Source organism: Panthera tigris, chromosome A1, assembly GCF_018350195.1.
Source record: "Panthera tigris isolate Pti1 chromosome A1, P.tigris_Pti1_mat1.1, whole genome shotgun sequence".
Taxonomy (NCBI): Eukaryota; Metazoa; Chordata; class Mammalia; order Carnivora; family Felidae; genus Panthera; species Panthera tigris.
The window spans coordinates 78220163-78233865 of record NC_056660.1 but is presented as its reverse complement, the minus strand read 5'-3'; the positions used below and the strand labels follow the sequence as shown (position 1 = coordinate 78233865).

General features: G+C 40.9%; 1 protein-coding gene across 4 annotated transcripts in view; it reads right to left on the bottom strand.

The window, feature by feature from the left end:
* MYO16 (myosin XVI) overlaps window positions 1-13703 on the bottom strand; it is a 610989-nt gene that overhangs the window by 173349 nt on the left and 423937 nt on the right. For all 4 annotated transcript variants that reach the window (XR_006215346.1, XM_042980064.1, XM_042980054.1 and 1 more), the window contains exon 22: window positions 26-178. Coding sequence is in view for 3 of the 4 variants with exons in the window: in XM_042980064.1 (XP_042835998.1) it covers window positions 26-178 (153 nt within the window). In the remaining variant the exon portion in view is untranslated. The remainder of the gene's footprint in view (window positions 1-25; window positions 179-13703) is intronic.

The following is a 13703-nucleotide window of genomic DNA, read 5'->3' as shown; positions in this document are numbered from 1 at the left end:
GTATCTAATTATATTATGTGAATACCTGGAAAAAAAAATCCAAAACTCCAGTCTGGTTACCAGGAGAATAAGCTGTTTCCATGACAACTCCCTCTTGTACACATTCTGTTTGCTCGTGTAGAAAAAGCACTTCATTGATATAGTGGTGCATCTTCTCATTGGTCATGTTGACACAAAGCTATTGTGGGGAAGAAGAAAACAATTCACAAGGTAAGTATGGCCATGCAGATCCACTCCTTCTGTGACCATTTCAGATCGGTGGCATATTGACTCACGAACGTTCCACACCAATCAGTCTATTGCAATAAAGCATTAGGGCACGGCTTGAGAAGCCAAAGCAGAAAGTTTCACTTCATATTGTTGACTTCATACGGTCTGATTATTCCATTTTGAATACATTAAAAACCACAAGAAGTATAATGTACAACACTAACTAACAAGTTGGGGGGTTATATTTGAGTATTTAAAAAAAATTCCAATTGCCTCTAGTCAACAACTGAGGATAAAAGTTGGATTTACCATGAAAGCCCAGAGAGGGGAGCAACATCTCCTGCCTCCTCATTTCTGTTCCGTACCCACGATGGGCAAGAGAACGTGAGTCTCCTTCAGAAAGAAGAACTTCTCTACGCATTGTTGCCGAAACTATTTTCTTTACCAGAAAGTTTTTTATATTCCTCCAACTGTCAATTCTTCTGTCCATCGAGAAACAAATATGTTACTTCTTAATCTGAAAAATTATCTTAAGAGCTAAAAAGACACAAAATACCCCAAATCTTACAAAAATGAAGGCTTACTTCCTCTCTAGGCTATCCTGTCGCTTCTCTGCTTTCTTTTATAACAAGAAAACCTCCAAAGAGTTGTCTTTCCTTATTATCTCAAATTCTTCTCCAGCATCCCCCCCCACTGTTGAAGCTACTCTGATAAACTTTTGTCCCCAGCGTTCCACCAGAACACCACCAGAACCACGTGAGCATTCCAAAATCCAATGTACAATTCTTGGTGTTCATTTTCCTTGACCTCCCAGTGATATCTCACAGGGATTCCTCTGCCTCTGCTCTCTTCCAGGACACTACAGGCTTGTGGCCTCCTGCCCCCTGGGCCACTGCTTCTCTACCTTCTTTTCTACCTCTACCTGGAGTGGCCCAGGGCTCAGTCTTCTCTGTCTACACCCACATCCTTCATGAGCTCATTTAGTCTCACAGACCATGGGCATGCGAGCAATTATATTACATCAGATAAAATCCAGAAATCACTAGAACTATTTAGAATTGAGTAAGTCATTGAAAATAATGACAGATGAACAATTTACGTAAATCAAAGTAACTGGGAAAAAAAGCTTTTGAAAGAAAATCAGGGGTGCCTGGGTGGCTCAGTCGGCTGAGCATCCAACTTTGGTTCAGGTCATGGTCTTGTGATTCATGAGTTTGAGTCCCATATCAGGCTCTGTGCTGACCACTCAGAGCCTGGAGCCTGCTTCAGATTCTGTGTCTCCCTCTCTCTCTCTCTCTGCCCTCCCCTGCGCTCTCTCTCTCTCTCTCTCTCTCTCTCAAAAATAAGTAAACATTAAAAAATTTTTAAAGTTAAAAAATAAAAGAAAATCAGATCTCATCTTCAAAGGAAATAATATCTAGGATTATATTTAATATGAATGTGCTATAGTTATATAGTGAAAATGTCAAAGATTTTGTAGGCCATAGAGACTGAAATAGTCACTGGAGAAAAGAAAGACCACCCTACGTCCCTCTTTCCACATATTCACATTCTTCTGCAAGTCTGGTATCATCATAACACCTGCTAAGTGGGAACTCCTCCTAAACATTCCTGTCCCTCGACTGGGAGCTCATGGCTTCTCTCCTAGACATATAAGAACAACCCTTATGTTTCAGCTTCCTTCCTATCAGCAGGCCAAGCCTCCTCTGCAAATGACCAACACCAAGAATTCTTTAATTCTCCATATGGGTGTCTACACATGCAGATAAAGGTGTGGGTATTCATGAATTAAGAATAACCTGAGAATAGGGGTGCCTGGGTGGCTCAGTTGGCTGAGCATCCAACTCTTGATTTCAGCTCAGGTCATGATCACATGGCCATGAGATCGAGTCCCGAGTTGAGCTCCATACTGAGAATGGAGCCTGCTTAAGATTCTCTCTCTCCCTCTCTCTCTACCCCTCCTTGACTCATGCTCTCTTGCTTTCTCTCTCTCTCTCTCTCTCAAACAAAAAGAAGAAGAACAACAACAACAACAACATGAACATAGAAAAGAAAAAGCCGTTTTCTCACAAATCCAGCTACTGGGGAGGCTGGGAGTTTAAGGGATTCTATAGACATGGAATCTCAGAGGAAGAGGTTTCAGGGAAGAAACAAACCAATCAGTACAGGGCATTGGTCAGAGCACACAGTTTGTCCTGAGACCAATGGTTTGCTGTCCGGTTCCATTCCTTACTTCTTACCCAGACCAGAATTTCGCGAGTAGACACAGCTCAAATGTCTTTAGGGACAGTGACATGGTGACAGGACTGAAGGCATGGGGCTAGGCTGACCAAAGTGTGTTTGGAGAGCTGAAAATGGGGAGGCTCAGACCTAATCCAGTCCAATTACTTCAATGATGAATGTACATCAGCGTTTTGTTAGAAATGTACCAGGTGGAGAATAATCAACACAGAATTATACCAAATAAAATGTTTAACTAATAATAATTACATTAACAATAAGATCTAAATGCCATGCATTGACACTCGGAGAACAAAAGCAATTCCTATTAACTCCGGGCCAGAAAACGATGGTCCCGGACTACTGCCCTCATTTCCAGTCGCTGTTCTTGCAGCTCTGACTTCACAGTAAAAACAAAAAATCGTTTTTGTAAACTTGGCCATCAGATGAGTGTCTTTAGACTGAAAACGTTTTCCTATTGCATTCTACCACAAAACAAGATGTAGGTTAAAAGGAAAATAACCATGCCGCATCGCTGCTGTGTTGAAATTACTTCGAAACCTAAAGAACTGAGACCATTTGTTTAAACTTAGACTTGACCTTTGCATCGTCTTCTTCCTCCCGCTACCCCTGCCGTGGTCTCTGGGATTTCTTGAGTTTTCTCCCTTCTATCTGATTTGGCCAGTAGTTGCTAGGACTTCTTCTCTCTGTGCCTTTACAACTAGAGTTCCTGAGATACACGCGAGGTTGGAAGTTCTTTGTAAAGTACAAGTATCTTAGATAAAGCCTCACTGTCACCCATCAATTCTCTGAATGTATATAAAAAAAATTACAACCACAGTCACTTGGGGTGACAACATACCGCATAAGACATCTCACGTTACATGTTTGGTTGTTAAGGGAAAAACAAAACAAGTATGGACACAGACCTATCAGGTTAGCACATTATCGTTGCCAAAGGGAGAGATGGAACTCATTATTTAAAGGCCGGATGAAAAATATTTCCTTCCTTGGTGCTGACACAGCCTAGCACACCCTTGCGCTTGCTGTCCTCCATCAAAACTGCCACCAGCCGACCAAGATCTGTGCCTTTCTTACCCTCCAGTATATGAATCTCCAGAAGTGATTCTGGAAACACAAACCCTTCTCTAACATTGCATAGCATCTGTCCCCAGTAGGGGCCCCACTAGGAAAGTCATACATTTATTTGTCTCTCTCATTTTACCATAAAAAAGAAACAGAAATCTCTGAAAATTGTTGTTAGAGAAGAAAAATGAAGAAAGAAAAAAATCGTTCTAAAACGATTTCACTTTGTTTACAAAAATAAGATTTTGAGATGTTCCCCAATCTAATAATGTGTTATACTCCTGTAATACTGAAGTAATTTTGTTACTAAAGACGAATAAATGCTATAAAAGGTTATTAAAATTTGAAACAGTTGCAGTAAGTGAACAGAAAATAAATGACTCCATTATGGAATGAGAGCGTTGGAAAATATTCTCTTTAATTATATGATATACACAATTGTAATGTTTCAAACATTTTGAAATTAAAACAGACATTAAATCATTTAAGAAAACACAAATAGGTTCTGTATCTCAGCAGTCTGATGTTATGCCAAAGAAGTGGTTTAAAAGTGGGGAGTGTGCCTCGATGCAATATATTTTAGGAAACAGATTGCTCAGGAAACAAATATTGAGGCCATGAAAAATAAGATGATGTCTGTTACCGTGTGAAATGGTAAAAAGAAGTCTGATAGAGGATATCAAAGTATAACATCAGTGGCTGATTCTCTCTTGTGCAAGAAATACCCAAGTTATACGATGTTTACCTTTCCCCTCATTTTGAGACCCTCTAATTGAAAATACTTGGATGTGGCTGTCTCAAACACACAGAAGAGAATTCTCTTATCATTTTGTGATCATGATGGAAGGCAGGTCTGTGGTTGCAAAAATTACTTTGGATGACAATCTGACTAAATCCTCGTGCCCCTGACTGTCTCATGGCTGATCATCTCTCTATATACCTGGCTGTTGTCACTGATGTAAGCTTTTTTATAATACGAACAGATATTTCATTTGCTACTATTTAACTAATATTTTATTGAGTGTATTAACTAATATTTTATTGAGTATTGGCTTCACCGAATCGGTCCACTGTTCCGGTCAAAATGGTGATACCAAGTGGGAATGTGGTCGAAGCCAGGGTAAAATTGGAAAGAGCTGGAGGGGGTCCAAGTACAAGTTTTTATTCCTTTTTTTTTTTTTTTTTTTTTTTTGCCCCAAGGAAGGCCTGAAGCAACCTGCCAAACTTCAGCTAACAGAAAAAGGATTTGGCCAGTGCTTCTGGATACAACTCAATTTCTCAGTATCCTGGTCAAGACGACTCATAAAACATACAGCTTCTGTACCCAGCTTCAGCATTCAGAAGCTGCAGTACCAGATGGGGTTTTGTGACATGGGGTGATCCGAACAATAAATCTGAACCTTTTATTGTACATCATGTTCTTTGTATTTGCGGGGGGGGGGGGGGGGAGAAGTAATTTATGAAAATCCCATAGGGAAAATTCCAGCTCGGTGTGGAAAACTGAGTAGGCTGGGGAGTGATTTTTGACTTGTAGTCTTTATTACAGTGGCATTTTCTGAACTGGAATATATTTGTATTTCGAACAGAGGAGAGCAGTCCTCAGCGGTAAAGCGTATCACTGAGAGCGCGCACGGTCCAAAGCAGAACGGTTTTCAAACTCACTTTCAAGTAATGCGGACATGATAGTTTTTTACCAAGACAGTTTGCCTGTCCCTATTCTATATTGTTTAAAGCACTCACTGTTTGAGCCAAAGCTAAAATATGAAAGAATTGCTGTAGCATGAACTTCCAAACTGCCAGCAAACATAGCTAAGGGCACTGATATGAATATACCAGCCTGTGTCAGATACCCAGCTGACACCTGAAAAAAATGCATCCTCCCCACCAAACGGTGGCCCCAATCCTGGCCAGAACCTGCTTATTCCGGATTTATCTTCGCTAAACTGTCTTTGTTGTCTGTACGTATGTGGGTACATATTAAACACAATGAGAGAAATACACTGTGAAAGATTTTTATAGGCAAAGTAGTTTACGTATTGGTCTGCATCAATAATTGAGAATACGATCGTCTTCAATGCAAAGCAATCATTTTTACTTTTTGACTTCATCCATCAAAATCGTAATTGGGTCCCTTTAAATTTCCGGGTATTCCTTAGAGTAGCCTGCATGCGAGTGCAGGTGAGTATTCATAGATGAAAATGAGCAATTATTAAGTACTGCTTAATTAGCACGCACCCTTCTCTGATTAAAATACAGCCTTTGTACATTAAGTGCCGTTGCTAACTGGTTTAATAATAAAAATTATGCACCCCTTGAAAACACTCTTTGGTAACAGAACATTATTGCTTATCCAGATGGCCTATCATTTGTATTAATGACAAACTTAATTTCTTGAGTAAATTTTCACCAACTGTTCTCCCTTTATTTTCATTACTCAGTGAAATATCTCTGAAGCAAAAATATAATAGAGCATGACATTTACATCACAGAATTAAAGTAGGAGGTTAATTAAAGCCGACTCCAGTTGAAGGCACAGCCTTCAGGCATTAGACGCAAGTCACATCCCTAACTGCACGCTGGAAATGACCAGAAGCTTTCATAAAATGCTGATGTCTGGGCCTGACCCCAAACCAATGAAGTCAGAGTGAGGCTTGATACATTTTAAAAGCCTTCCAGGTGATATTTTTAATGCTTATTTATTTTTGAAGGAGAGAGAGACAGAGTGTGAGTGGAGGAAGGGCAGAGAGAGAGGGAGACAGAATCCAAAGCAGGCTCCAGGCTCCAAGCTGTCAGCACAGAGCCTGATGCAGGGCTCGAACCCATGAACCGCGAGATCATGACCTGAGCCGAAGTTGGACACCTAACTGACTGAGCAACCCAGGCGCCCCAGGTGATTTTAATATGCATACCTGCCTGGTGAACACACTGAAATAGAAGAGGGCACGGAGCATACACTATCTATTAACTGGTTTGTTCATCAATTAGCATAGATACGAACATATAATACACTTACGGAATGCAGTTAAGATCGTGCAGGAGCGATGTTAGATTTCAGATATTCTGCATTTTCTGTATGTGCTTAGCGGAACACTAATAGAAGGAAATGTCAATTTATATTATCTAAAAAACGCTAAATCAGAACCCTGTTGGAGAAACCTTGAGTTAAGCTAAGTTAATGGGCTTCTCTGCAGGACTTCTCAGGGCCTTTCCTGTCCCGGGTATACCGTGAATCTCTACCTTCCTTTTTGGAAGAATGCCTCGGGGCTTTCCAGATATGTTCTTTCCCCAATAAATCAATCATTTCTGATGTTGACATGTTATCTGTAAAACAGCAGGTGCAGGGGTTGGTGAGGGAATAGCATGTCTCTGTTTCAGCTTTTAAATTCTGTAATTTATTTTGCCTTTTTGAATGTCGTGCAGGGGCCTTTCTTCTCTCTGTCCTTGTCTGGGAAGGCCTGTTCCCTTTCTCTCAGCCCCATCTGTCTCAACCTGATAGACAACAGTGGCTTGGCCAACACTGATGTCACGTAAATCTAGGAGCGTAAAACACCGTGTAGACGCGGTGTGCTGGACCCCTTCCCCCAGGAGCCTCAGGCGGCAAGCAGGAGCTGGGCACCCACCCACACCAGGCGCCCACTGCTGCCGTGCAATCTTCCCTGGAATTGCCTGGCTTTCACCTTTCCCGTCGCCCCGGCCGTCCGCCCCTCTCTGGTGGATTACTCTTTCCTAAACCAAACCTCCTTGCCCCCTCCACTGCCCTCTGAGATTTCAAAGTCAAACTCTGCAGACTAGGTTTTAAGCAAATGGAGATGGAAATTACTTCTAGGCACAAAAATATAGTTTTTATACAGGCGAAAAAACACGTTCTCTCCCAACATTTATTTTAGTGACTCTCTCACTTAGAGCAACACAGCTCTAATATATATAATATATATATATATATATTATATATATGTAAAAAAATATATATATATTATATATATGTAAAAAAAAATATATATATATATTATATATATGTAAAAAAAATATATATATATATAATTAAATATTTTAATGGGCCTAATTCATACCTGTGTTCTCCTTTAATAGGAATAATTACCACTTGGGGATTTGAGCGAAGGACTGAAAGGGTCAGCCAATAATAAACCTATTGGCTACCCTGACTGCCATATTCTACATAATAATCTTCTAACATCACAACTGGAAAATACAAGTGAAAGGAAAAAAAATATTTTTAGATATTTTGTATGATACCTTGTCCATAAAATATACCCTTCTGTTTGCACACAAGCCATGCCCAGGTGTTGGAAACATAACTTCTGGTAAAAATTCTCATATTTTACACCTTTGGGCACTGCACTTTTCATCAGTTTTCAACAAAACATGTGTGTGTGTGTGTGTGTGAGTGTGTGTGTGTTTGGCAACAAATCTCAGCTTAATCAATATGCCTTCCCTTTTCAGAGCACCTGGGTGACTCAGTCAGTTAAGTTTCCAACTCTTGGCTTCGGCTCAGGTCATGATCTCTTGGTTTGTGAGCTCGAAGCCCCACACTGGGCTCTGTCCTGACAGTGCGGAGCCTGCTTGGGATTCTCTCTCTCTCTCTCTCTCTCTCTCTCTCTCTCTCTCTTTTTCTCTTTCTCTTTTTCTCTCTGAGGGCTCTTTCCCATAAAGCTGTCTCAGGAGTTAGAGATCACACAGGAGAAGCGGCTGACACAGTGGGGGGTCGAGAACTTGTAGTCATTATTGATTATTAACAGGAACGTAACTGAATCTATATTCCTGGCTAGCACATCTGGACGTTATATCTAAACAGCCACTATTGTAAATTGAAGCATTTTCTTGGTTAGTCATCACTAAAAAAAACCCTCAATTCACTCTTGTCTGGAGGGACCTGATGTATATTTCCAAACCCATTCATTCTTCTCACTACGTCTTGTAACATTTCCTCTTGATCACTCTGGGATTCTCCAATAAAGAAGACGTGCCTGCATTCTCTAAATTACGTACGCGTGGTAAAAGAATGGGGAGAAACACTCCACGATGGGAAAAAATGATGGCAAATAAAATTTATTGAAAGTTTCTTGTTTGGGTTCATTCCCCAGCACCTCCACCAAAAAAGCCAACCAAACAAAAACAAAAACAGAAAAACAAGTTCTTGTTTCTACATTTAATAGAGTAAATAATGTTTTGTCCTAAGAGAAATACAAACAAATATACTCCTGAGCAGGCAGTAGCTTCCAAAAGGTACACCAATACCACACAGTTAAGTCTAGCCTCAAAGAACCTTTGGACCTGGAAACAGCACAGATCATGACTCCTGAATCCAGAGTTTCATGCTGTGACCTTCTTTTTTTTTTCAATTTTTTTAATGTTTTATTTATTCTTGAGAGAAAGACAGAACATGAGTGAGGGAGGGGCACAGCGAGAGAGGGACACGGAATCCGAAGCAGGCTCCAGGCTCTGAGCTGTCAGCACAGAGCCCAAGGTGGGGCTCAAACTCATGAGCCATGAGATCATGACCTGAGCCGCAAGTGGGACGCTCAACCGACTGAGCCACCAGGCGCCCCTCATGCTGTGATCTTTTATGAGTTACTTAAATTATCTGAGCTTGCTTCCGTTAATGCTAACATGGCGACATTATTTAAGGGATAGGTTTGGAGGGGAAAAGGTCATTAAATGTACTACACTTCACACAATTAAAACTGCTTTTCCCTGACTCATTTTGTTTCCTCAGAATAACTTTTCTAAAAGTGTTACCTGAAGAAGACTTACTTTTTAAGCTTTATTTTCTGTTTATTTATTTTAAGCAGGCTCCACGTCCACAGTGGGGCTTGAACTCTGAGATCAAGAGTCACATGCTCCACTCACTGAGCCAGCTGGGCGCCCCCACCCCTGCCAACGACTTCTAACCGTACCATTTTTTAAAAGCATAAGAGACTGGGGCGCCTGGGTGGCTTGGTCGGTTGAGCGTCCGACTTCGGCTCAGGTCATGATCTCACGGTCCGTGAGTTCGAGCCCCGCATCGGGCTCTGTGCTGACAGCTCGGAGCCTGGAGCCTGTTTCAGATTCTGTGTCTCCCTCTCTCTCTGCCCCTCCCCTGTTCATGCTCTGTCTCTCTTTGTCTCAAAAATAAATAAACGTTAAAAAAAATTTTTTTAAAGCATAAGAGACTGTTAAAAACTGAGAACAAACTGAGGGTTGATCGGGGGTGGGAGGGAGGGGAGGGTGGGTGATGGGTATTGAGGAGGGCACCTTTTGGGATGAGCACTGGGTGTTGTATGGAAACCAATTTGACAATAAATTTCATATATTGAAAAATAAATAAATAAATAAAAGTAGGACCCAATATTATTGCAAGAAGTACATTAAAATAACATCTCGTTATTTAATTGCTCTTTGCTTCTCTATAGAAACTGAGTGGCCTGCCCTATACCAGCATTCTGCTATGTAAGGAAACTAAACTTTCTTAAATTGTGTTGTATCAGTAGCTTGGTGAGTTGTTGAAATGATTTCGGAAAACTCAACATCCTAGAGCAGAAAATGGTTTAAGATAGAGTTGGATATTTAACGTATGCATGATTTTGGAATCTAAATGTGACACAATGTAACGATAAAATATTTTTTGTTTTTATAGATCCATTGGGTAGTAAGCGGATCAATACTGAAACCTAATAGCTATCAGGACATTCGACAGGATGAGGATTACACAGGTACTGTCAGACTTGGAGCTAAAATAGCAACGTGTTGCTCACGAAGCTTCCCAGTCTTTCTCCCCTGGTGTCTGATTAGAATTGGCCCTTCTTGGGGTGCCTGGGTGGCTCGGTTGGTTAAGCATCTGACTTCGGCTCAGGTCATGATCTCGCGGCTCGTGGGTTGGAGCCCCGCGTCGGGCTCTGTGCTGACGGCTCAGAGCCTGGAGCTTGTTCTGATTCTGTGTCTCCCTCTCTCTCTGCCCCGCCCTGCTCACTCTCTCTCTCTCTCTCTCTCTCAAAAATAAATAAAACATAAAACAAAATTAAAAAAATAAAGGATTGGCCCTTCTTCTATTTGCATCCTGTTGACCACACCATGGCACCTGTGTCTGGAACAGGACCTAGAACTTCATTCACATGCCAGCACTGCTGAATGAATGAACTGTAAACTTCATGCACATGAACCAGAAAAAAATTCCCTGCAGGTAATGCTAATACTCTGTCGCAGAGCAGAAACTGTATCACCCACAGGTATCCCTTCTGTAAAATGGGATACTCCATGTGAAGGGTGATAATTTTATCTTAGTATCATTTCTAGGACAGCGATTCCACAACTAAGGATTTTATGGAATTCTGTTTTTTTTTTTTTTTTTTTTTTTGAGGTCGACGTTGCCAAACTATGTAATCTCATTTCATAAAATTTTAGAAGTCAAGGTATCTGGCATTTTCCAAAGTCTTTAAACACTTAGCCCAAGCCGGGTTGAATTATTGTTCATCCAGTAAATCTCACCTTTTAGAAAGGAGTTTGTAAGCCGGGAAACGTTTCAAATCTTTGACAACCCTTCTGAAATCAGCTTAGATGGAGCCTGACATAAAGATAGGTCATATATCATAATTTTATCTTCTGCCACATAAGCTTTAAGTTTCACAAATGTATTCTCTCTTCAAATTCTCTATGTTTGTACAGTAGGTTGTTGCTATGCAATTTTACTAGACTCCATAGCTGTAAGTGTTTCATTATATATAGTTGCATGTTATGAGTGTAGTGGGAAATTTAGGAAAATTATTGAACGTTAAATCATTAGTTTCCACAACTTTGTTCTTTGTGCCTCTGGTAAAGTTTTATAGCATGTAGAGCTTTGCAATACCATTTGTTAGGTGTGGAAATATTCTAGCATTTATGAAAATAATATTTATATAATCTCAAAATATTCTCATTTCTTAGAATACTATGTTATGGACAGTTTTATTTTATTTTTATTTTATTTTTTTTTAACGTTTTATTTTTGAGACAGAGAGAGATAGAGCATGAACGGGGGAGGGTCAGAGAGAGGGAGACACAGAATCCGAAACAGGCTCCAGGCTCTGAGCTGTCAGCACAGAGCCCAACGCGGGGCCTGAACTCACGGACCGCGAGATCATGACCTGAGCCGAAGTCGGCCGCTTAACCGACTGAGCCACCCAGGCACCCCTGTTTTGGACAGTTTTAAACATAGTCAACAGCAACCAACATAATGAACCCCCATCTGCCATCAATAAGCCTGAAGAATTATCAACAATGACCAACTCATGACCAATTCTGCTTTACATTTTTCTATTACCCTCAAAACTAGACCCATTTAAAGTAATTCTTAGGGTGTCTGGGTGGCTCAGTAGGTTAGGCATCTGACTTTGGCTCAGGTCATGATCTCATAGTTCATGAGTTCGAGCCCTGTGTTGAGCTCTGTCCTGACAGCTCAGAGCCTGGAGCCTATTTCGGATTCCGTGTCTGCCTCTCTCTCTCTGCTCCTTCCCAAATCATGCTCTCTCTCTCTCTCTCTCTCTCTCTCTCTCTCTCAAAAATAAATAAACATTAAAAAAAAGAAAAAATACTAAAGTAACTCTCAGACACCATGTCATTTAATTGGCAAGTATTTTAGTATAATTCTCTAAGATATAAGAACTTAAAAACACATCCACAGTACCTTCATCACACATAATTTTTATCAATAGTAACTCCTTCATTTCATCAGCTATCCAGATTTTAAGTTATATTAGTTAAGTGACAATTTTTAGACTTCGTTAAACAAATAAGGATCCACGCCATGTCCATATATTTAACTGATTTCTATGTCTCTTACATCTCTTTGAATCTGCAGGCTACCCTTGCATTTTTATATGCTGAAGAAATCAGGCCATTTGCTCTGCACGGTTTCCCGCACGCTGGATCTTGCAGAGCGTATCCCCATGGTTTGCTTCATCATGTTCCTCGGTCCCCCGTCCCTGTTAATTAGCGGTTGGCTCGGGAAACTTCATTACATTAAGGTTTTCTCTCTCTCTTCCCCTCCCCCCTCCTTCCCCATCTTTCCTTCTTGGCAAGAACACTCGACGGGCATCTTGCCTGTGTCTCTTTCTGCAGCGTTAGCAGATACTCCCTGCCTTGATTCATTACTTCCCAGGAGCTGCAGGAAGGGGCTGCTCTAATTCTGCCATCTGTCTTCCCAGTTATTTGTAGTGGGACCGCTCTCGCCTCCGCGAGTCGGGCGGCCTAGGCAGGACCCGCATCTCGAGACACCAAGCCCTTCTGGCTGAGTGTCCAGCAAGTCTCGCTACTTGCTTACGTGTAATCGTGTGACTTTAGAAGCCCTCTACCCACTCCCTCGCCTAGGCGACCTGCTTCATTTCGACACACTTTGTCTTCCTTTCCATCATGCTCTGGCAAGCTACTTTTAAAGCACCTAAGCGTTATTGGTTTTGTGTGTTCGTGTTGCCCCCTGGCTTCTCCGTCAAGTTCTCTCATTGTTGGTGGCGAGGTTCTCGTTCGCTCTTCTCCCTTTTCCAAACACACAACTGCATCTGGAAGGAGCAATGTCTTTGCCTCTCTCTTCCACTTTCCACAGTCAGGAAGGGGACTGCTTTCTCCTCTCCGACATCACTGGCGCTGTGATGTGCAAGGGACAGCCTTGTCTGGCTCACTACCTTTCTGTTTATTGAGCATTCCACACTTGGGATTGACTGACTGCGTGATGTCGAAGAGTCGCCTGGAGGGGCTTCTTCCCCGGTGTGTGAGGAGATATTTTTACAGAGCGAGAGAGGAATTTCACATGATAAAGGAGAGGAGGGTTTATAAAATTCAGGATTACATAACAGAGAGTGAGCTGGCAATACTGTAATTACTTAAATAATGAGGGTGGTAGATTCAGATCCTCCTGAATTATACTTCGGGACTCCAATTATTTATACGACCCCCTTCTCCTGATGCATCAAACTACTGCCGAGTTTCTATACATATTATGCCGTATGTATATAATTTTGTATATATAGTACATATATAATACATAAATATATAAATGGATAACCATGCAGAGTATAGAGTTTATATATATATATATATATATATATATATATGAACATACACATATGTTCTATTTTTCACTTTATATATGGTCTTTATTATAATATATAAAATAGTTCTAGTAGAAACGATTCATTAAAAGTCAAAGAAAACAGGATTAG